We start from the raw sequence: 19,927 nt of genomic DNA, 5'->3' as shown, positions 1-19,927 counted from the left end.
AGTCTAAATTCTGGGGCAAATTTGAACCGTTTGTAGAGGATTTGTTAATTAGTGAGTCGAGATAAGAAGGTTCTTGCCCATCCTGTGGTGCTTATGTGCAGCACTCAGACAAAGAAGCACAGCAAGCTGCAGTTTGTGTCTGTGCAGCTGGATCTTTGACTGCTCCTTCTCTCCGTTTGCCAGACTTACACAGCAGCCTCATCTTCCTTGACTCCTCCCTGTCTCTGCCTTTTGTCTCCTCCCAAATATGGAGCCACGCCCAGGGATCTTTTTCCCATGGCTCCCAGGCTTGGCCCTCCCTGCCTGTGAGCAGCCTTGCTGTTGCAGCTGCTGTTGGCCCACTCACTTTGGCCTTCCAGGGCATTCCTGGTGTGCTCTCCTGCTGTTTCTGCCAGGTTCCTCTCCCCAGAATGAGCCCAGCTCTTCCTTTGAATATCTGTGAAGTGTGACCGCCTAGCACATCAGTCCCCCTTTACTCCCTGTGAACTCTGGCTCTGCCTTAGGGCACTGGTGATGCCTTGAGCTTTAGCTTTCGTATTTTTAGGTTCTGTGCTGCTTCGGGGTGTAGTTCTGAGCCTCGCATTAAGTGCCAGTAGGCTCTTTTTATAGAGGAAGCAGACAAACAAATCCTTTTCCTGCTGAGGACCGAGGGCAACTTTCAGGCCAACAGCATAAACAACAGCGGACTGAAGAGAGAAAACAAGAAGGATGAGACCCCACCAGCTGAAGCTGTAATTGGACAATTAAACCCCAATATGCAAATGGACCAAAACCTATAAAAACGTAAGATCTTGTGACCCGTCAGCCATTTTGTGGCCATTATTTGTCCAACTTTGTGGATAGCCCCGATCAGGCTCCTGTCCTGGCCAAGGTGGATTCTGGAGGCCTTTCAAGAAATACCTACTTTATTTTTTTATCTCTGTCCAATCTCTGCTTCACGTCAGCCTTCCCAGCCATCACTGGCAGTCCACTCAGGAGGCAGGAGTTTCCCTTGTCATGCTTGGGACTGTCTCTGGTCTCTTCTCTTTGCCCAAGCTTACACCGGGCCCTAAATCATCAGCCCATGGGCATTTGAGCACTGTCCCCAAGGTGTCTGCTTTTGTCCTATCCCCTTCCTGGGCTTGGCGTACCGGCTTCCTCCAGCCCATGGTGGCTCAGAGCCCTCTGCTCTCTGACCAGGCACACTGGTGCTCTTTGGAGCCACTCTGTCCCTTCGTGCCTCAGGCTCATTCTGCAGGTGCCGAATGTGGCACTTGTTGCCCTTCCCAGGAATTGGAATGACACTGAAAAGACGGCTCCCTGTGAACAAAGGGAACTTTATTTCAACAGTTAGATCAACTCCAGTGTTTGCCTGCACACAGGAGAGAAATGGGGGCGGGGCAGAGCAGGGTTTTGGCACTGAGGCTGCCTTTGGATCAGCAGGCATTGCCCCAGCAGGAGATGGTCGCGGTGCACTGCAGCCTGCCCTGGATCCTGCCTGTCCTGCTGCTCAGGAAGCCCTTTCAGCTGTGTGGAACGCACGGATGTTGTAGTCAATCCAGTGATAGAAGTGCCGAGTGGAGGTGTAGATTCCAGGCCGCTTTGGTCTGGCGCAGCCTTCTCCCCAGCTGGTTAAGCCGACAACCCACCAGTACTCAGCGGTGTTGTCCTTGCACATGAGAGGACCACCACTGTCACCCTGCAATAGAGCAGAGAGGATTAAGGTGGTGTTGAGTGGCCCCTGCCAGCACTGGGGCTGTCTCCTCTTCTCTCACAGCCCCTGCCAGAACTGTATTCCAGGCAGAGGAAGGCTTTCCTCAGAGGCTGGAGCCTCCAGAGCCCTGGCTGTGAATGGCTTGGGGTCCTGGAGGGTAGGGCTCTCTCTGTCCTCTCTGCACAAGGCAGGAGTCCTGGATGTGCAGAGGATGGATGTTTGGCACCAGGATCTCTGTGCTGCCAAGACCACCAGCTGGGCTGTCTGGGCTTTCTGGCACAAGGGGGGCACTGGGCAAGTAGGAGTGGATGGGGAGGGTGTAGGAAGCCCCCCCAGCAGCTGGGGGCGGGGGGGGGGGGGGGGGGAGCTGGGGCTGGGAGGGTGACCGGGCGAACTGGCCGGGGCAAAGCAGACCCTGGGCGGTGTTTGGGCAGTGCTGCCAGGGCTGCTGGTGCTGCTGGGGGCTGAGAGGCTCGTGACACATTCATACCTGGCAGGTGTCGATGGTGCCCTGTGGGTAACCAGCGCACAAGTTGTAGGGGTGGACTTGCCCTGCATACCAGGCTGTGCTGTTGCAGAGCTGGGAATTGATGAGCTGGACCTTGGCCTCCTGCAGGCGACCACTTGAACCTTGAGCTGGGAGCAGAGAAAGCAATAAGCCCTCAGCATCCCCGTGTCAGTTCTCCTTGCCTGTCTGAGGGGAGGAATCCCTGTCCCTTGGGCACGGCTTTCCCTCTGCAGAGGCACTGGGGCATGGTGTCCCTGCTTCCTGCCTTTGGGGAGCAGGCCAGGCCCACCTCTGCACCGGGGTACGTCCTTCAGCCTGGCTTCGGTCTCTGCTGTGAGGAAGCCCAAACCCTCTCCCCAGTGCACTTAGCTGACTCAGGTTTCACTCCTGGAACTCACCTCTTGCAGTGGTGGAACCCCAGCCAGCGATCCAGCAGTTGTCGAGCTTTGAGACTTCTAGGGCGGGGTCAGCCAGACAGGCCAGCTGGATGTAGGCGCTGCACTGGACAGAACCGTCCAGTTGCAGCAGGGCAATGTCGTAGCTGAAGTCGGCACGCCTGTAGTAGGGGTGAACCACCACCTGCTTCACGTTGCGAACTACAGCCCCAGGGCCCCGCTGAGTGAACTCGGTAGCTCCAAGCACCACATACAGCATGCTGATGTCACTGGAAAGAAGACGGAGAGAGGGCTGAGAGGGAGCAGGGCCACGTACCACAGCAGCCCAGCGGCTGCCTCTCCTCTGCTTGGCAAGGCAGAGAGGGCGCAGTGCTCTGGCAGGTGCGAGTGCCCTCGCACACATTGGGCTGGGGGAATGTCGAGCTGGAGGCTGCTAGGAAGCCTTGGCACAAGCCCAGGCTTCTCCTGAGCACTGTGGCGGCTGGGCTGCCTGAGAGGAAAGGGGATGGGAGTAGCAGGTGGTGCTGCTGACAGGGCACCTGCTGGTGTAGCGAGGGTGTCCCCATTCCCTAGTCTGCCTTACTCTAACTTGTCGAAGCAGTGGGCCGCTGTGAGGACCCAATCGGCAGTGATGAGAGACCCTCCACACCAATGGCCCAGGCCTAGATGTTGGATGCTGACGATCCAGGGCCAGGATGCTTCCAGAGCGCCTACTCCACCCACAACGCGCGTCATGCCGTAGTCGTAAGCTTCGTTGCCGGTGGAATAAGTCGTGGAGCTGTAGTCGGGTTGCGGAGCGCGGAGGCCGCAGGAACCTCTGCAAGCAGAAAGTCATTTCCACGCTGCTGCGTGGCCTGCTGTGGCTCAGGCTGAAGCTCAGCCCTCTGCCCTCCCCACAAGGGTTTGCGGGCACAGCAGGCCAGGGAAGCCCACGGGATGTTTGTCTGTCCAAGGAACTGAGGCTTCCCCGTGGTGGGTGGGAGGCTGTGGGCCAGCCATGGGGGCCAGGCGGGTCCCCTCCAGGGAAGGCCCCAAGTGTTGCCATGGCTCCCTCCCAGGGCCTGGGGCCACTTACCCGCAGGGGTACGGTATGCCGTGGGCCAGCCCGGCCACGGTCAGCAGGACGAGGAGGCCGAGCCAATTCATGGCTGCCAGAGGCACGTGTCAGCTGCAAGCACTGAGGGCTCCGTGCAGCAGCACAGCCACAGCCGCAGTGCCCGGCAGCAGCCGCGCTGCCCGTGGTGCCCTCGGCCCCGGGGCTGATGTCACTGAGGGCTGGGTTCCGTGTTTGGGGCGCTGTGGGGGCCTGTGCAACCGGGGCCCACTGGGGGAGGGGCAACACTGAATCCATCAGCCATGGAATGGTTTGGGGTGGAAGGGAGCTTGGAAATCACATAGCTCTGACTTCCTGCCATTGGTAGGGATGGATAGTTTGTACTGGAGAAGTTTGCTCTTCTGAGCCTGGCTCAGAAGCTGCCGTTGAACAATCTGAGGGAGGATGGGACACTGAAGTACTAAGTCTTCATCAACAGGACCTGACTGAGGCAGGAACAAGAGCTCTTGATCAAAAGTTGGCCTCTGCGTGAACCTGCCAACCAAATGTTATCGAGATCCGCTCCTCGGCAAAACGTGGATTTGCCTTTCCCTAATCAGAAACTGGACAAGGCCACATCTGGCCTTCTTTTGGGATGTAGGATCACAGACAACTTCCTTGGTTCCTCCTGGAGTCCTCCAAGGCCTTGGGAGCATCCCAAGAGGAGAAAAAAAACCAGATGCCCCTGCACTAGATGTTATGGTAGCTTGTTTATTCAACAGTATAAAGGTGGGCCTCTCTCACAGCCCAGTCAGAAACCTCCTTGCCTGTAGGGGAAGGCACCTGCGGGATTTCCCAGTTGGCTGGGAGCGGTTCTCCAGTCCTTCACTGTGACTGCCACTGGCTTCCCCCACTTGATGGGCAGACCTGCATGATGGTCAAGGATTAGGGTAACTTGTGATGTGTCTTTCTTCATCACTGTAGGCAGTCTTTTATAGTAATGATTAGGTGCATTGCTTAGCTTATCCTTTTCCCATTGGTTGCGGTTTTGAATTGCAGTAAATGACATTTATTCCTGAAGTTGGTGTCTGCGTCTTCTGTGCTGACCTTGCCTACATGAAAAACAGGCATCCACAGCTGCTCTGGGCAACCCATGCCAGTATCCGTGCAGCCTCACAGTCAAGAATTTCTTCCCAATATCTCGTATGAAGCCACCCTCTGTCACTGTAAAGCCATTGCCCTTGTCCTTTGAGGACCTGCCCCTGTAAGAAGGGCTGCTCTCTGCTGCTTTCTTTAGGCCCCTCTTCTTGCAGGATGAGGCTGCGCAGTCTCTGAGGCCAGCAGCTGCTGAGGAATCCATTTGGGGCAGGGAGCTGGTTGTGCGGCTGCAGTGCCAGCTGCAGATTGAGCTCTGGCTGGTGGGAGTCTGGGACCAGAGACTGCCACCCTTTGCATGGCAGAGGGCACAGGGTGCTGTGGCACAGGCCAGGGATTTGAACGGACCCTGAGTGCTGCAGCAGGAGCCGGTGGCTCTTTATGGAATGTGACATCTGTGAGTCTGCTGGGGCAAAGAGCCCTGAGGTTGAATGGGTACGGATACCCGCTCTGACTGGCTGAGAGCGGTGTGGGGAGGGAATCAAACGGGTCACCCATCAGCTTGTTGCAGTCACCTGTGCCTCTGGAATGGTCACACAGGGGAGATCCCTCAGCATTTTGGCAGCCCAGATGGGACCGAAGGACAGTCCTGCTGGAGCCTCCGTCCTGTCACAGCAGGTACTGCTGAGTTCACCTGGGATCTTTAGAGCAGGAAGGAGCCATGGGAGGAGTGTTCTAATTCCATGCGCAGAGTCTGTGTAAATTATAAGCATGGAATTGAGCCTCTCTCTTGTGGCGGCATTTGCTGCAGATTTGGTGAAGTCATGGGTAGCGGGTGAAGAAGGTGCGCGCAGCACGATCAGTGTAAGGTGGCCACGGAGGAGTTGTGGAGGCCCCCGTAAGTTGTGAGGTAGAGGGGCTCGAGTCTCTGCTTGAAGGCTTTTGCAGACAGGCACAGGGAGAACCTTGCGTCCCTCGTGCCGCAAAATGGGTGCTAGAGCACACACAGAAGGGGGTGGAAATCCCTTCTTGGCATGCAGAAGAGGGTTTCACATGCATCCAGGTGTCTGATGTGATGGGAAATATCCCTGTTTTAGGTGAGGACATGTCTGTGGCCAAAGTTGTAGAGAACTGGGAGAAACTCTTATGGGCAGCAGAATTTTGCACAACAAGGTCGTGCCAGGATGATTGGGCAGCTCTAAGCTTGTCTCCCCTCTGGGCAGGGTAATGACCAGCCCCAACCCTGAGTGACACTCTTGGACTCGGTGTCTTTAGTGAGCAGGCAGCCCCTGAAATTTGCTTCAGCAAAGATTTGAAGAATCTTATGCCAGGGTGGCGGGGCCAAGTACAGATGTGGCATGATTGTTCTCAGCACGGCCCATCTTGATTAACACAAAGGGAAGAATGCCACATGCCGTGAGACAGGACTCCGTTTGCCTGGAACCCAAGAAGAATGTCCAGAAGCGGACGGAGTGACACCTAGCCCAAGGCATTTTGAAGCCTTCCATTAATGCGGGCGTTCAGAGCTGCGACGGCTAGCTCGGTCCCGAACACGCATTAATGGGTACAACTCCGGTACCTTCTTGCTGTGTGAGCCCTGGCCCTCAGGCAGAAGTGTGGCTTCGGTGTGGAAGAAAGGCAGACTCTCACGTGGGTGACAAGATGGGTCTATTGCTGCCAGCTGGCCAGGTGAAAAATGACTTCTCTGGGCTCTCCTTGACCTTAAGTACCAGGGGTGTGGAAAGGGGCAGGGATTAGCCCAGGACCAATACCATGTGGGGTGGGAGTTACCAAGACAAAAAGACAGCACACAGGGCATCTGATACATAATACAGGGCGGGGAAGTCAGAGGCTCTGCCAATCACCCCAGCCCCCCACCGGAGTCTGGGCAGGGTTGCAGGGAGATGGGCAGGAGCCACAACTAGGGAAAAACCAAAGGGGTTAGAACACGGGCTAATCTGGAACAAACCATTCTGCATAAAATTGCACAGTAATAATTTTCGCACCGCAACATTCCATTATATTTAGAAAGTCAATGTTCGCTTGCCTTCACCTGGAACAGACAGCAACTGCCTTCAACAAGTCTTCCCCATGGCATTATGCCATCATTTTTTCTTTGCCCGTCCCAGCACCCCAAATATTGAGGTTTGACTGAAAAGAGTCTAAATTCTGGGGCAAATTTGAACCGTTTGTAGAGGATTTGTTAATTAGTGAGTCGAGATAAGAAGGTTCTTGCCCATCCTGTGGTGCTTATGTGCAGCACTCAGACAAAGAAGCACAGCAAGCTGCAGTTTGTGTCTGTGCAGCTGGATCTTTGACTGCTCCTTCTCTCCGTTTGCCAGACTTACACAGCAGCCTCATCTTCCTTGACTCCTCCCTGTCTCTGCCTTTTGTCTCCTCCCAAATATGGAGCCACGCCCAGGGATCTTTTTCCCATGGCTCCCAGGCTTGGCCCTCCCTGCCTGTGAGCAGCCTTGCTGTTGCAGCTGCTGTTGGCCCACTCACTTTGGCCTTCCAGGGCATTCCTGGTGTGCTCTCCTGCTGTTTCTGCCAGGTTCCTCTCCCCAGAATGAGCCCAGCTCTTCCTTTGAATATCTGTGAAGTGTGACCGCCTAGCACATCAGTCCCCCTTTACTCCCTGTGAACTCTGGCTCTGCCTTAGGGCACTGGTGATGCCTTGAGCTTTAGCTTTCGTATTTTTAGGTTCTGTGCTGCTTCGGGGTGTAGTTCTGAGCCTCGCATTAAGTGCCAGTAGGCTCTTTTTATAGAGGAAGCAGACAAACAAATCCTTTTCCTGCTGAGGACCGAGGGCAACTTTCAGGCCAACAGCATAAACAACAGCGGACTGAAGAGAGAAAACAAGAAGGATGAGACCCCACCAGCTGAAGCTGTAATTGGACAATTAAACCCCAATATGCAAATGGACCAAAACCTATAAAAACGTAAGATCTTGTGACCCGTCAGCCATTTTGTGGCCATTATTTGTCCAACTTTGTGGATAGCCCCGATCAGGCTCCTGTCCTGGCCAAGGTGGATTCTGGAGGCCTTTCAAGAAATACCTACTTTATTTTTTTATCTCTGTCCAATCTCTGCTTCACGTCAGCCTTCCCAGCCATCACTGGCAGTCCACTCAGGAGGCAGGAGTTTCCCTTGTCATGCTTGGGACTGTCTCTGGTCTCTTCTCTTTGCCCAAGCTTACACCGGGCCCTAAATCATCAGCCCATGGGCATTTGAGCACTGTCCCCAAGGTGTCTGCTTTTGTCCTATCCCCTTCCTGGGCTTGGCGTACCGGCTTCCTCCAGCCCATGGTGGCTCAGAGCCCTCTGCTCTCTGACCAGGCACACTGGTGCTCTTTGGAGCCACTCTGTCCCTTCGTGCCTCAGGCTCATTCTGCAGGTGCCGAATGTGGCACTTGTTGCCCTTCCCAGGAATTGGAATGACACTGAAAAGACGGCTCCCTGTGAACAATGGGAACTTTATTTCAACAGTTAGATCAACTCCAGTGTTTGCCTGCACACAGGAGAGAAATGGGGGCGGGGCAGAGCAGGGTTTTGGCACTGAGGCTGCCTTTGGATCAGCAGGCATTGCCCCAGCAGGAGATGGTCGCGGTGCACTGCAGCCTGCCCTGGATCCTGCCTGTCCTGCTGCTCAGGAAGCCCTTTCAGCTGTGTGGAACGCACGGATGTTGTAGTCAATCCAGTGATAGAAGTGCCGAGTGGAGGTGTAGATTCCAGGCCGCTTTGGTCTGGCGCAGCCTTCTCCCCAGCTGGTTAAGCCGACAACCCACCAGTACTCAGCGGTGTTGTCCTTGCACATGAGAGGACCACCACTGTCACCCTGCAATAGAGCAGAGAGGATTAAGGTGGCGTTGAGTGGCCCCTGCCAGCACTGGGGCTGTCTCCTCTTCTCTCACAGCCCCTGCCAGAACTGTATTCCAGGCAGAGGAAGGCTTTCCTCAGAGGCTGGAGCCTCCAGAGCCCTGGCTGTGAATGGCTTGGGGTCCTGGAGGGTAGGGCTCTCTCTGTCCTCTCTGCACAAGGCAGGAGTCCTGGATGTGCAGAGGATGGATGTTTGGCACCAGGATCTCTGCGCTGCCAAGACCACCAGCTGGGCTGTATGGGCTTTCTGGCACAAGGGGGGCACTGGGCAAGTAGGAGTGGATGGGGAGGGTGTAGGAAGCCCCCCCAGCAGCTGGGGGCGGGGGGGGGGGGGGAGCTGGGGCTGGGAGGGTGACCGGGCGAACTGGCCGGGGCAAAGCAGACCCTGGGCGGTGTTTGGGCAGTGCTGCCAGGGCTGCTGGTGCTGCTGGGGGCTGAGAGGCTCGTGACACATTCATACCTGGCAGGTGTCGATGGTGCCCTGTGGGTAACCAGCGCACAAGTTGTAGGGGTGGACTTGCCCTGCATACCAGGCTGTGCTGTTGCAGAGCTGGGAATTGATGAGCTGGACCTTGGCCTCCTGCAGGCGACCACTTGAACCTTGAGCTGGGAGCAGAGAAAGCAATAAGCCCTCAGCATCCCCGTGTCAGTTCTCCTTGCCTGTCTGAGGGGAGGAATCCCTGTCCCTTGGGCACGGCTTTCCCTCTGCAGAGGCACTGGGGCATGGTGTCCCTGCTTCCTGCCTTTGGGGAGCAGGCCAGGCCCACCTCTGCACCGGGGTACGTCCTTCAGCCTGGCTTCGGTCTCTGCTGTGAGGAAGCCCAAACCCTCTCCCCAGTGCACTTAGCTGGCTCAGGTTTCACTCCTGGAACTCACCTCTTGCAGTGGTGGAACCCCAGCCAGCGATCCAGCAGTTGTCAAGCTTTGAGACTTCTAGGGCGGGGTCAGCCAGACAGGCCAGCTGGATGTAGGCGCTGCACTGGACAGAACCGTCCAGTTGCAGCAGGGCAATGTCGTAGCTGAAGTCGGCACGCCTGTAGTAGGGGTGAACCACCACCTGCTTCACGTTGCGAACTACAGCCCCAGGGCCCCGCTGAGTGAACTCGGTAGCTCCAAGCACCACATACAGCATGCTGATGTCACTGGAAAGAAGACGGAGAGAGGGCTGAGAGGGAGCAGGGCCACGTACCACAGCAGCCCAGCGGCTGCCTCTCCTCTGCTTGGCAAGGCAGAGAGGGCGCAGTGCTCTGGCAGGTGCGAGTGCCCTCGCACACATTGGGCTGGGGGAATGTCGAGCTGGAGGCTGCTAGGAAGCCTTGGCACAAGCCCAGGCTTCTCCTGAGCACTGTGGCGGCTGGGCTGCCTGAGAGGAAAGGGGATGGGAGTAGCAGGTGGTGCTGCTGACAGGGCACCTGCTGGTGTAGCGAGGGTGTCCCCATTCCCTAGTCTGCCTTACTCTAACTTGTCGAAGCAGTGGGCCGCTGTGAGGACCCAATCGGCAGTGATGAGAGACCCTCCACACCAATGGCCCAGGCCTAGATGTTGGATGCTGACGATCCAGGGCCAGGATGCTTCCAGAGCGCCTACTCCACCCACAACGCGCGTCATGCCGTAGTCGTAAGCTTCGTTGCCGGTGGAATAAGTCGTGGAGCTGTAGTCGGGTTGCGGAGCGCGGAGGCCGCAGGAACCTCTGCAAGCAGAAAGTCATTTCCACGCTGCTGCGTGGCCTGCTGTGGCTCAGGCTGAAGCTCAGCCCTCTGCCCTCCCCACAAGGGTTTGCGGGCACAGCAGGCCAGGGAAGCCCACGGGATGTTTGTCTGTCCAAGGAACTGAGGCTTCCCCGTGGTGGGTGGGAGGCTGTGGGCCAGCCATGGGGGCCAGGCGGGTCCCCTCCAGGGAAGGCCCCAAGTGTTGCCATGGCTCCCTCCCAGGGCCTGGGGCCACTTACCCGCAGGGGTACGGTATGCCGTGGGCCAGCCCGGCCACGGTCAGCAGGACGAGGAGGCCGAGCCAATTCATGGCTGCCAGAGGCACGTGTCAGCTGCAAGCACTGAGGGCTCCGTGCAGCAGCACAGCCACAGCCGCAGTGCCCGGCAGCAGCCGCGCTGCCCGTGGTGCCCTCGGCCCCGGGGCTGATGTCACTGAGGGCTGGGTTCCGTGTTTGGGGCGCTGTGGGGGCCTGTGCAACCGGGGACCACTGGGGGAGGGGCAACACTGAATCCATCAGCCATGGAATGGTTTGGGGTGGAAGGGAGCTTGGAAATCACATAGCTCTGACTTCCTGCCATTGGTAGGGATGGATAGTTTGTACTGGAGAAGTTTGCTCTTCTGAGCCTGGCTCAGAAGCTGCCGTTGAACAATCTGAGGGAGGATGGGACACTGAAGTACTAAGTCTTCATCAACAGGACCTGACTGAGGCAGGAACAAGAGCTCTTGATCAAAAGTTGGCCTCTGCGTGAACCTGCCAACCAAATGTTATCGAGATCCGCTCCTCGGCAAAACGTGGATTTGCCTTTCCCTAATCAGAAACTGGACAAGGCCACATCTGGCCTTCTTTTGGGATGTAGGATCACAGACAACTTCCTTGGTTCCTCCTGGAGTCCTCCAAGGCCTTGGGAGCATCCCAAGAGGAGAAAAAAAACCAGATGCCCCTGCACTAGATGTTATGGTAGCTTGTTTATTCAACAGTATAAAGGTGGGCCTCTCTCACAGCCCAGTCAGAAACCTCCTTGCCTGTAGGGGAAGGCACCTGCGGGATTTCCCAGTTGGCTGGGAGCGGTTCTCCAGTCCTTCACTGTGACTGCCACTGGCTTCCCCCACTTGATGGGCAGACCTGCATGATGCTCAAGGATTAGGGTAACTTGTGATGTGTCTTTCTTCATCACTGTAGGCAGTCTTTTATAGTAATGATTAGGTGCATTGCTTAGCTTATCCTTTTCCCATTGGTTGCGGTTTTGAATTGCAGTAAATGACATTTATTCCTGAAGTTGGTGTCTGCGTCTTCTGTGCTGACCTTGCCTACATGAAAAACAGGCATCCACAGCTGCTCTGGGCAACCCATGCCAGTATCCGTGCAGCCTCACAGTCAAGAATTTCTTCCCAATATCTCGTATGAAGCCACCCTCTGTCACTGTAAAGCCATTGCCCTTGTCCTTTGAGGACCTGCCCCTGTAAGAAGGGCTGCTCTCTGCTGCTTTCTTTAGGCCCCTCTTCTTGCAGGATGAGGCTGCGCAGTCTCTGAGGCCAGCAGCTGCTGAGGAATCCATTTGGGGCAGGGAGCTGGTTGTGCGGCTGCAGTGCCAGCTGCAGATTGAGCTCTGGCTGGTGGGAGTCTGGGACCAGAGACTGCCACCCTTTGCATGGCAGAGGGCACAGGGTGCTGTGGCACAGGCCAGGGATTTGAACGGACCCTGAGTGCTGCAGCAGGAGCCGGTGGCTCTTTATGGAATGTGACATCTGTGAGTCTGCTGGGGCAAAGAGCCCTGAGGTTGAATGGGTACGGATACCCGCTCTGACTGGCTGAGAGCGGTGTGGGGAGGGAATCAAACGGGTCACCCATCAGCTTGTTGCAGTCACCTGTGCCTCTGGAATGGTCACACAGGGGAGATCCCTCAGCATTTTGGCAGCCCAGATGGGACCGAAGGACAGTCCTGCTGGAGCCTCCGTCCTGTCACAGCAGGTACTGCTGAGTTCACCTGGGATCTTTAGAGCAGGAAGGAGCCATGGGAGGAGTGTTCTAATTCCATGCGCAGAGTCTGTGTAAATTATAAGCATGGAATTGAGCCTCTCTCTTGTGGCGGCATTTGCTGCAGATTTGGTGAAGTCATGGGTAGCGGGTGAAGAAGGTGCGCGCAGCACGATCAGTGTAAGGTGGCCACGGAGGAGTTGTGGAGGCCCCCGTAAGTTGTGAGGTAGAGGGGCTCGAGTCTCTGCTTGAAGGCTTTTGCAGACAGGCACAGGGAGAACCTTGCGTCCCTCGTGCCGCAAAATGGGTGCTAGAGCACACACAGAAGGGGGTGGAAATCCCTTCTTGGCATGCAGAAGAGGGTTTCACATGCATCCAGGTGTCTGATGTGATGGGAAATATCCCTGTTTTAGGTGAGGACATGTCTGTGGCCAAAGTTGTAGAGAACTGGGAGAAACTCTTATGGGCAGCAGAATTTTGCACAACAAGGTCGTGCCAGGATGATTGGGCAGCTCTAAGCTTGTCTCCCCTCTGGGCAGGGTAATGACCAGCCCCAACCCTGAGTGACACTCTTGGACTCGGTGTCTTTAGTGAGCAGGCAGCCCCTGAAATTTGCTTCAGCAAAGATTTGAAGAATCTTATGCCAGGGTGGCGGGGCCAAGTACAGATGTGGCATGATTGTTCTCAGCACGGCCCATCTTGATTAACACAAAGGGAAGAATGCCACATGCCGTGAGACAGGACTCCGTTTGCCTGGAACCCAAGAAGAATGTCCAGAAGCGGACGGAGTGACACCTAGCCCAAGGCATTTTGAAGCCTTCCATTAATGCGGGCGTTCAGAGCTGCGACGGCTAGCTCGGTCCCGAACACGCATTAATGGGTACAACTCCGGTACCTTCTTGCTGTGTGAGCCCTGGCCCTCAGGCAGAAGTGTGGCTTCGGTGTGGAAGAAAGGCAGACTCTCACGTGGGTGACAAGATGGGTCTATTGCTGCCAGCTGGCCAGGTGAAAAATGACTTCTCTGGGCTCTCCTTGACCTTAAGTACCAGGGGTGTGGAAAGGGGCAGGGATTAGCCCAGGACCAATACCATGTGGGGTGGGAGTTACCAAGACAAAAAGACAGCACACAGGGCATCTGATACATAATACAGGGCGGGGAAGTCAGAGGCTCTGCCAATCACCCCAGCCCCCCACCGGAGTCTGGGCAGGGTTGCAGGGAGATGGGCAGGAGCCACAACTAGGGAAAAACCAAAGGGGTTAGAACACGGGCTAATCTGGAACAAACCATTCTGCATAAAATTGCACAGTAATAATTTTCGCACCGCAACATTCCATTATATTTAGAAAGTCAATGTTCGCTTGCCTTCACCTGGAACAGACAGCAACTGCCTTCAACAAGTCTTCCCCATGGCATTATGCCATCATTTTTTCTTTGCCCGTCCCAGCACCCCAAATATTGAGGTTTGACTGAAAAGAGTCTAAATTCTGGGGCAAATTTGAACCGTTTGTAGAGGATTTGTTAATTAGTGAGTCGAGATAAGAAGGTTCTTGCCCATCCTGTGGTGCTTATGTGCAGCACTCAGACAAAGAAGCACAGCAAGCTGCAGTTTGTGTCTGTGCAGCTGGATCTTTGACTGCTCCTTCTCTCCGTTTGCCAGACTTACACAGCAGCCTCATCTTCCTTGACTCCTCCCTGTCTCTGCCTTTTGTCTCCTCCCAAATATGGAGCCACGCCCAGGGATCTTTTTCCCATGGCTCCCAGGCTTGGCCCTCCCTGCCTGTGAGCAGCCTTGCTGTTGCAGCTGCTGTTGGCCCACTCACTTTGGCCTTCCAGGGCATTCCTGGTGTGCTCTCCTGCTGTTTCTGCCAGGTTCCTCTCCCCAGAATGAGCCCAGCTCTTCCTTTGAATATCTGTGAAGTGTGACCGCCTAGCACATCAGTCCCCCTTTACTCCCTGTGAACTCTGGCTCTGCCTTAGGGCACTGGTGATGCCTTGAGCTTTAGCTTTCGTATTTTTAGGTTCTGTGCTGCTTCGGGGTGTAGTTCTGAGCCTCGCATTAAGTGCCAGTAGGCTCTTTTTATAGAGGAAGCAGACAAACAAATCCTTTTCCTGCTGAGGACCGAGGGCAACTTTCAGGCCAACAGCATAAACAACAGCGGACTGAAGAGAGAAAACAAGAAGGATGAGACCCCACCAGCTGAAGCTGTAATTGGACAATTAAACCCCAATATGCAAATGGACCAAAACCTATAAAAACGTAAGATCTTGTGACCCGTCAGCCATTTTGTGGCCATTATTTGTCCAACTTTGTGGATAGCCCCGATCAGGCTCCTGTCCTGGCCAAGGTGGATTCTGGAGGCCTTTCAAGAAATACCTACTTTATTTTTTTATCTCTGTCCAATCTCTGTTTCACGTCAGCCTTCCCAGCCATCACTGGCAGTCCACTCAGGAGGCAGGAGTTTCCCTTGTCATGCTTGGGACTGTCTCTGGTCTCTTCTCTTTGCCCAAGCTTACACCGGGCCCTAAATCATCAGCCCATGGGCATTTGAGCACTGTCCCCAAGGTGTCTGCTTTTGTCCTATCCCCTTCCTGGGCTTGGCGTACCGGCTTCCTCCAGCCCATGGTGGCTCAGAGCCCTCTGCTCTCTGACCAGGCACACTGGTGCTCTTTGGAGCCACTCTGTCCCTTCGTGCCTCAGGCTCATTCTGCAGGTGCCGAATGTGGCACTTGTTGCCCTTCCCAGGAATTGGAATGACACTGAAAAGACGGCTCCCTGTGAACAATGGGAACTTTATTTCAACAGTTAGATCAACTCCAGTGTTTGCCTGCACACAGGAGAGAAATGGGGGCGGGGCAGAGCAGGGTTTTGGCACTGAGGCTGCCTTTGGATCAGCAGGCATTGCCCCAGCAGGAGATGGTCGCGGTGCACTGCAGCCTGCCCTGGATCCTGCCTGTCCTGCTGCTCAGGAAGCCCTTTCAGCTGTGTGGAACGCACGGATGTTGTAGTCAATCCAGTGATAGAAGTGCCGAGTGGAGGTGTAGATTCCAGGCCGCTTTGGTCTGGCGCAGCCTTCTCCCCAGCTGGTTAAGCCGACAACCCACCAGTACTCAGCGGTGTTGTCCTTGCACATGAGAGGACCACCACTGTCACCCTGCAATAGAGCAGAGAGGATTAAGGTGGCGTTGAGTGGCCCCTGCCAGCACTGGGGCTGTCTCCTCTTCTCTCACAGCCCCTGCCAGAACTGTATTCCAGGCAGAGGAAGGCTTTCCTCAGAGGCTGGAGCCTCCAGAGCCCTGGCTGTGAATGGCTTGGGGTCCTGGAGGGTAGGGCTCTCTCTGTCCTCTCTGCACAAGGCAGGAGTCCTGGATGTGCAGAGGATGGATGTTTGGCACCAGGATCTCTGCGCTGCCAAGACCACCAGCTGGGCTGTATGGGCTTTCTGGCACAAGGGGGGCACTGGGCAAGTAGGAGTGGATGGGGAGGGTGTAGGAAGCCCCCCCAGCAGCTGGGGGCGGGGGGGGGGGGGGAGCTGGGGCTGGGAGGGTGACCGGGCGAACTGGCCGGGGCAAAGCAGACCCTGGGCGGTGTTTGGGCAGTGCTGCCAGGGCTGCTGGTGCTGCTGGGGGCTGAGAGGCTCGTGACACATTCATACCTGGCAGGTGTCGATGGTGCCCTGTGGGTAACCAGCGCACAAGTTGTAGGGGTGGACTTGCCCTGCATACCAGGCTGTGCTGTTGCAGAGCTGGGAATTGATGAGCTGGACCTTGGCCTCCTGCAGGCGACCACTTGAACCTTGAGCTGGGAGCAGAGAAAGCAATAAGCCCTCAGCATCCCCGTGTCAGTTCTCCTTGCCTGTCTGAGGGGAGGAATCCCTGTCCCTTGGGCACGGCTTTCCCTCTGCAGAGGCACTGGGGCATGGTGTCCCTGCTTCCTGCCTTTGGGGAGCAGGCCAGGCCCACCTCTGCACCGGGGTACGTCCTTCAGCCTGGCTTCGGTCTCTGCTGTGAGGAAGCCCAAACCCTCTCCCCAGTGCACTTAGCTGGCTCAGGTTTCACTCCTGGAACTCACCTCTTGCAGTGGTGGAACCCCAGCCAGCGATCCAGCAGTTGTCAAGCTTTGAGACTTCTAGGGCGGGGTCAGCCAGACAGGCCAGCTGGATGTAGGCGCTGCACTGGACAGAACCGTCCAGTTGCAGCAGGGCAATGTCGTAGCTGAAGTCGGCACGCCTGTAGTAGGGGTGAACCACCACCTGCTTCACGTTGCGAACTACAGCCCCAGGGCCCCGCTGAGTGAACTCGGTAGCTCCAAGCACCACATACAGCATGCTGATGTCACTGGAAAGAAGACGGAGAGAGGGCTGAGAGGGAGCAGGGCCACGTACCACAGCAGCCCAGCGGCTGCCTCTCCTCTGCTTGGCAAGGCAGAGAGGGCGCAGTGCTCTGGCAGGTGCGAGTGCCCTCGCACACATTGGGCTGGGGGAATGTCGAGCTGGAGGCTGCTAGGAAGCCTTGGCACAAGCCCAGGCTTCTCCTGAGCACTGTGGCGGCTGGGCTGCCTGAGAGGAAAGGGGATGGGAGTAGCAGGTGGTGCTGCTGACAGGGCACCTGCTGGTGTAGCGAGGGTGTCCCCATTCCCTAGTCTGCCTTACTCTAACTTGTCGAAGCAGTGGGCCGCTGTGAGGACCCAATCGGCAGTGATGAGAGACCCTCCACACCAATGGCCCAGGCCTAGATGTTGGATGCTGACGATCCAGGGCCAGGATGCTTCCAGAGCGCCTACTCCACCCACAACGCGCGTCATGCCGTAGTCGTAAGCTTCGTTGCCGGTGGAATAAGTCGTGGAGCTGTAGTCGGGTTGCGGAGCGCGGAGGCCGCAGGAACCTCTGCAAGCAGAAAGTCATTTCCACGCTGCTGCGTGGCCTGCTGTGGCTCAGGCTGAAGCTCAGCCCTCTGCCCTCCCCACAAGGGTTTGCGGGCACAGCAGGCCAGGGAAGCCCACGGGATGTTTGTCTGTCCAAGGAACTGAGGCTTCCCCGTGGTGGGTGGGAGGCTGTGGGCCAGCCATGGGGGCCAGGCGGGTCCCCTCCAGGGAAGGCCCCAAGTGTTGCCATGGCTCCCTCCCAGGGCCTGGGGCCACTTACCCGCAGGGGTACGGTATGCCGTGGGCCAGCCCGGCCACGGTCAGCAGGACGAGGAGGCCGAGCCAATTCATGGCTGCCAGAGGCACGTGTCAGCTGCAAGCACTGAGGGCTCCGTGCAGCAGCACAGCCACAGCCGCAGTGCCCGGCAGCAGCCGCGCTGCCCGTGGTGCCCTCGGCCCCGGGGCTGATGTCACTGAGGGCTGGGTTCCGTGTTTGGGGCGCTGTGGGGGCCTGTGCAACCGGGGACCACTGGGGGAGGGGCAACACTGAATCCATCAGCCATGGAATGGTTTGGGGTGGAAGGGAGCTTGGAAATCACATAGCTCTGACTTCCTGCCATTGGTAGGGATGGATAGTTTGTACTGGAGAAGTTTGCTCTTCTGAGCCTGGCTCAGAAGCTGCCGTTGAACAATCTGAGGGAGGATGGGACACTGAAGTACTAAGTCTTCATCAACAGGACCTGACTGAGGCAGGAACAAGAGCTCTTGATCAAAAGTTGGCCTCTGCGTGAACCTGCCAACCAAATGTTATCGAGATCCGCTCCTCGGCAAAACGTGGATTTGCCTTTCCCTAATCAGAAACTGGACAAGGCCACATCTGGCCTTCTTTTGGGATGTAGGATCACAGACAACTTCCTTGGTTCCTCCTGGAGTCCTCCAAGGCCTTGGGAGCATCCCAAGAGGAGAAAAAAAACCAGATGCCCCTGCACTAGATGTTATGGTAGCTTGTTTATTCAACAGTATAAAGGTGGGCCTCTCTCACAGCCCAGTCAGAAACCTCCTTGCCTGTAGGGGAAGGCACCTGCGGGATTTCCCAGTTGGCTGGGAGCGGTTCTCCAGTCCTTCACTGTGACTGCCACTGGCTTCCCCCACTTGATGGGCAGACCTGCATGATGCTCAAGGATTAGGGTAACTTGTGATGTGTCTTTCTTCATCACTGTAGGCAGTCTTTTATAGTAATGATTAGGTGCATTGCTTAGCTTATCCTTTTCCCATTGGTTGCGGTTTTGAATTGCAGTAAATGACATTTATTCCTGAAGTTGGTGTCTGCGTCTTCTGTGCTGACCTTGCCTACATGAAAAACAGGCATCCACAGCTGCTCTGGGCAACCCCATGCCAGTATCCGTGCAGCCTCACAGTCAAGAATTTCTTCCCAATATCTCGTATGAAGCCACCCTCTGTCACTGTAAAGCCATTGCCCTTGTCCTTTGAGGACCTGCCCCTGTAAGAAGGGCTGCTCTCTGCTGCTTTCTTTAGGCCCCTCTTCTTGCAGGATGAGGCTGCGCAGTCTCTGAGGCCAGCAGCTGCTGAGGAATCCATTTGGGGCAGGGAGCTGGTTGTGCGGCTGCAGTGCCAGCTGCAGATTGAGCTCTGGCTGGTGGGAGTCTGGGACCAGAGACTGCCACCCTTTGCATGGCAGAGGGCACAGGGTGCTGTGGCACAGGCCAGGGATTTGAACGGACCCTGAGTGCTGCAGCAGGAGCCGGTGGCTCTTTATGGAATGTGACATCTGTGAGTCTGCTGGGGCAAAGAGCCCTGAGGTTGAATGGGTACGGATACCCCGCTCTGACTGGCTGAGAGCGGTGTGGGGAGGGAATCAAACGGGTCACCCATCAGCTTGTTGCAGTCACCTGTGCCTCTGGAATGGTCACACAGGGGAGATCCCTCAGCATTTTGGCAGCCCAGATGGGGACCGAAGGACAGTCCTGCTGGAGCCTCCGTCCTGTCACAGCAGGTACTGCTGAGTTCACCTGGGATCTTTAGAGCAGGAAGGAGCCATGGGAGGAGTGTTCTAATTCCATGCGCAGAGTCTGTGTAAATTATAAGCATGGAATTGAGCCTCTCTCTTGTGGCGGCATTTGCTGCAGATTTGGTGAAGTCATGGGTAGCGGGTGAAGAAGGTGCGCGCAGCACGATCAGTGTAAGGTGGCCACGGAGGAGTTGTGGAGGCCCCCGTAAGTTGTGAGGTAGAGGGGCTCGAGTCTCTGCTTGAAGGCTTTTGCAGACAGGCACAGGGAGAACCTTGCGTCCCTCGTGCCGCAAAATGGGTGCTAGAGCACACACAGAAGGGGGTGGAAATCCCTTCTTGGCATGCAGAAGAGGGTTTCACATGCATCCAGGTGTCTGATGTGATGGGAAATATCCCTGTTTTAGGTGAGGACATGTCTGTGGCCAAAGTTGTAGAGAACTGGGAGAAACTCTTATGGGCAGCAGAATTTTGCACAACAAGGTCGTGCCAGGATGATTGGGCAGCTCTAAGCTTGTCTCCCCTCTGGGCAGGGTAATGACCAGCCCCAACCCTGAGTGACACTCTTGGACTCGGTGTCTTTAGTGAGCAGGCAGCCCCTGAAATTTGCTTCAGCAAAGATTTGAAGAATCTTATGCCAGGGTGGCGGGGCCAAGTACAGATGTGGCATGATTGTTCTCAGCACGGCCCATCTTGATTAACACAAAGGGAAGAATGCCACATGCCGTGAGACAGGACTCCGTTTGCCTGGA

The 19,927-nt window shown here is 56.1% G+C and overlaps 3 protein-coding genes across 3 annotated transcripts; all 3 read right to left on the bottom strand.

The window, feature by feature from the left end:
- Positions 1-1,489: 1,489 nt before the first annotated feature.
- LOC136306082 (acrosin-like) lies at positions 1,490-3,742 on the bottom strand. Its single transcript, XM_066209429.1, has 5 exons — positions 3,672-3,742; positions 3,180-3,413; positions 2,600-2,865; positions 2,184-2,329; positions 1,490-1,678 (listed from the first exon to the last, which is right to left on the bottom strand). The coding sequence occupies exons 1-5, from the start codon at positions 3,740-3,742 to the stop codon at positions 1,490-1,492; spliced, it is 906 nt and encodes a 301-aa protein (XP_066065526.1).
- A 4,630-nt stretch (positions 3,743-8,372) lies between these two features.
- Positions 8,373-10,621, bottom strand: LOC136306081 (acrosin-like). Its single transcript, XM_066209428.1, has 5 exons — positions 10,551-10,621; positions 10,059-10,292; positions 9,479-9,744; positions 9,063-9,208; positions 8,373-8,561 (listed from the first exon to the last, which is right to left on the bottom strand). Exons 1-5 carry the CDS (start codon positions 10,619-10,621, stop codon positions 8,373-8,375), a joined length of 906 nt encoding a protein of 301 aa, XP_066065525.1.
- Positions 10,622-15,251: 4,630 nt separating this feature from the next.
- Positions 15,252-17,500, bottom strand: LOC136306085 (acrosin-like). Its single transcript, XM_066209432.1, has 5 exons — positions 17,430-17,500; positions 16,938-17,171; positions 16,358-16,623; positions 15,942-16,087; positions 15,252-15,440 (listed from the first exon to the last, which is right to left on the bottom strand). Exons 1-5 carry the CDS (start codon positions 17,498-17,500, stop codon positions 15,252-15,254), a joined length of 906 nt encoding a protein of 301 aa, XP_066065529.1.
- Positions 17,501-19,927: the final 2,427 nt, after the last annotated feature.

This window comes from Chamaea fasciata, unplaced genomic scaffold (assembly GCF_029207755.1).
Source record: "Chamaea fasciata isolate MVZ Bird 193981 ecotype frontalis unplaced genomic scaffold, bChaFas1.0.hap1 SCAF_967, whole genome shotgun sequence".
NCBI lineage: Eukaryota > Metazoa > Chordata > Aves > Passeriformes > Sylviidae > Chamaea > Chamaea fasciata.
This window is presented reverse-complemented; position numbering and strand designations above follow the sequence as displayed.

Excerpts from the sequence above, each read along its gene's own strand:
- LOC136306082 (XM_066209429.1), bottom strand. The coding sequence starts at position 3,742 with ATGAATTGGCTCGGCCTCCTCGTCCTGCTGACCGTGGCCGGGCTGGCC. Across the intron at positions 3,414-3,671 it reads GGCATACCGTACCCCTGCGG|AGGTTCCTGCGGCCTCCGCG; the intron begins GTAAGTGGCCCC and ends TTCTGCTTGCAG. Across the intron at positions 1,679-2,183 it reads GCACCATCGACACCTGCCAG|GGTGACAGTGGTGGTCCTCT; the intron begins GTATGAATGTGT and ends GCTCTATTGCAG.
- LOC136306081 (XM_066209428.1), bottom strand. The coding sequence starts at position 10,621 with ATGAATTGGCTCGGCCTCCTCGTCCTGCTGACCGTGGCCGGGCTGGCC. Across the intron at positions 10,293-10,550 it reads GGCATACCGTACCCCTGCGG|AGGTTCCTGCGGCCTCCGCG; the intron begins GTAAGTGGCCCC and ends TTCTGCTTGCAG. Across the intron at positions 8,562-9,062 it reads GCACCATCGACACCTGCCAG|GGTGACAGTGGTGGTCCTCT; the intron begins GTATGAATGTGT and ends GCTCTATTGCAG.
- LOC136306085 (XM_066209432.1), bottom strand. The coding sequence starts at position 17,500 with ATGAATTGGCTCGGCCTCCTCGTCCTGCTGACCGTGGCCGGGCTGGCC. Across the intron at positions 17,172-17,429 it reads GGCATACCGTACCCCTGCGG|AGGTTCCTGCGGCCTCCGCG; the intron begins GTAAGTGGCCCC and ends TTCTGCTTGCAG. Across the intron at positions 16,624-16,937 it reads CACTGCTTCGACAAGTTAGA|TGACATCAGCATGCTGTATG; the intron begins GTAAGGCAGACT and ends TCTTCTTTCCAG.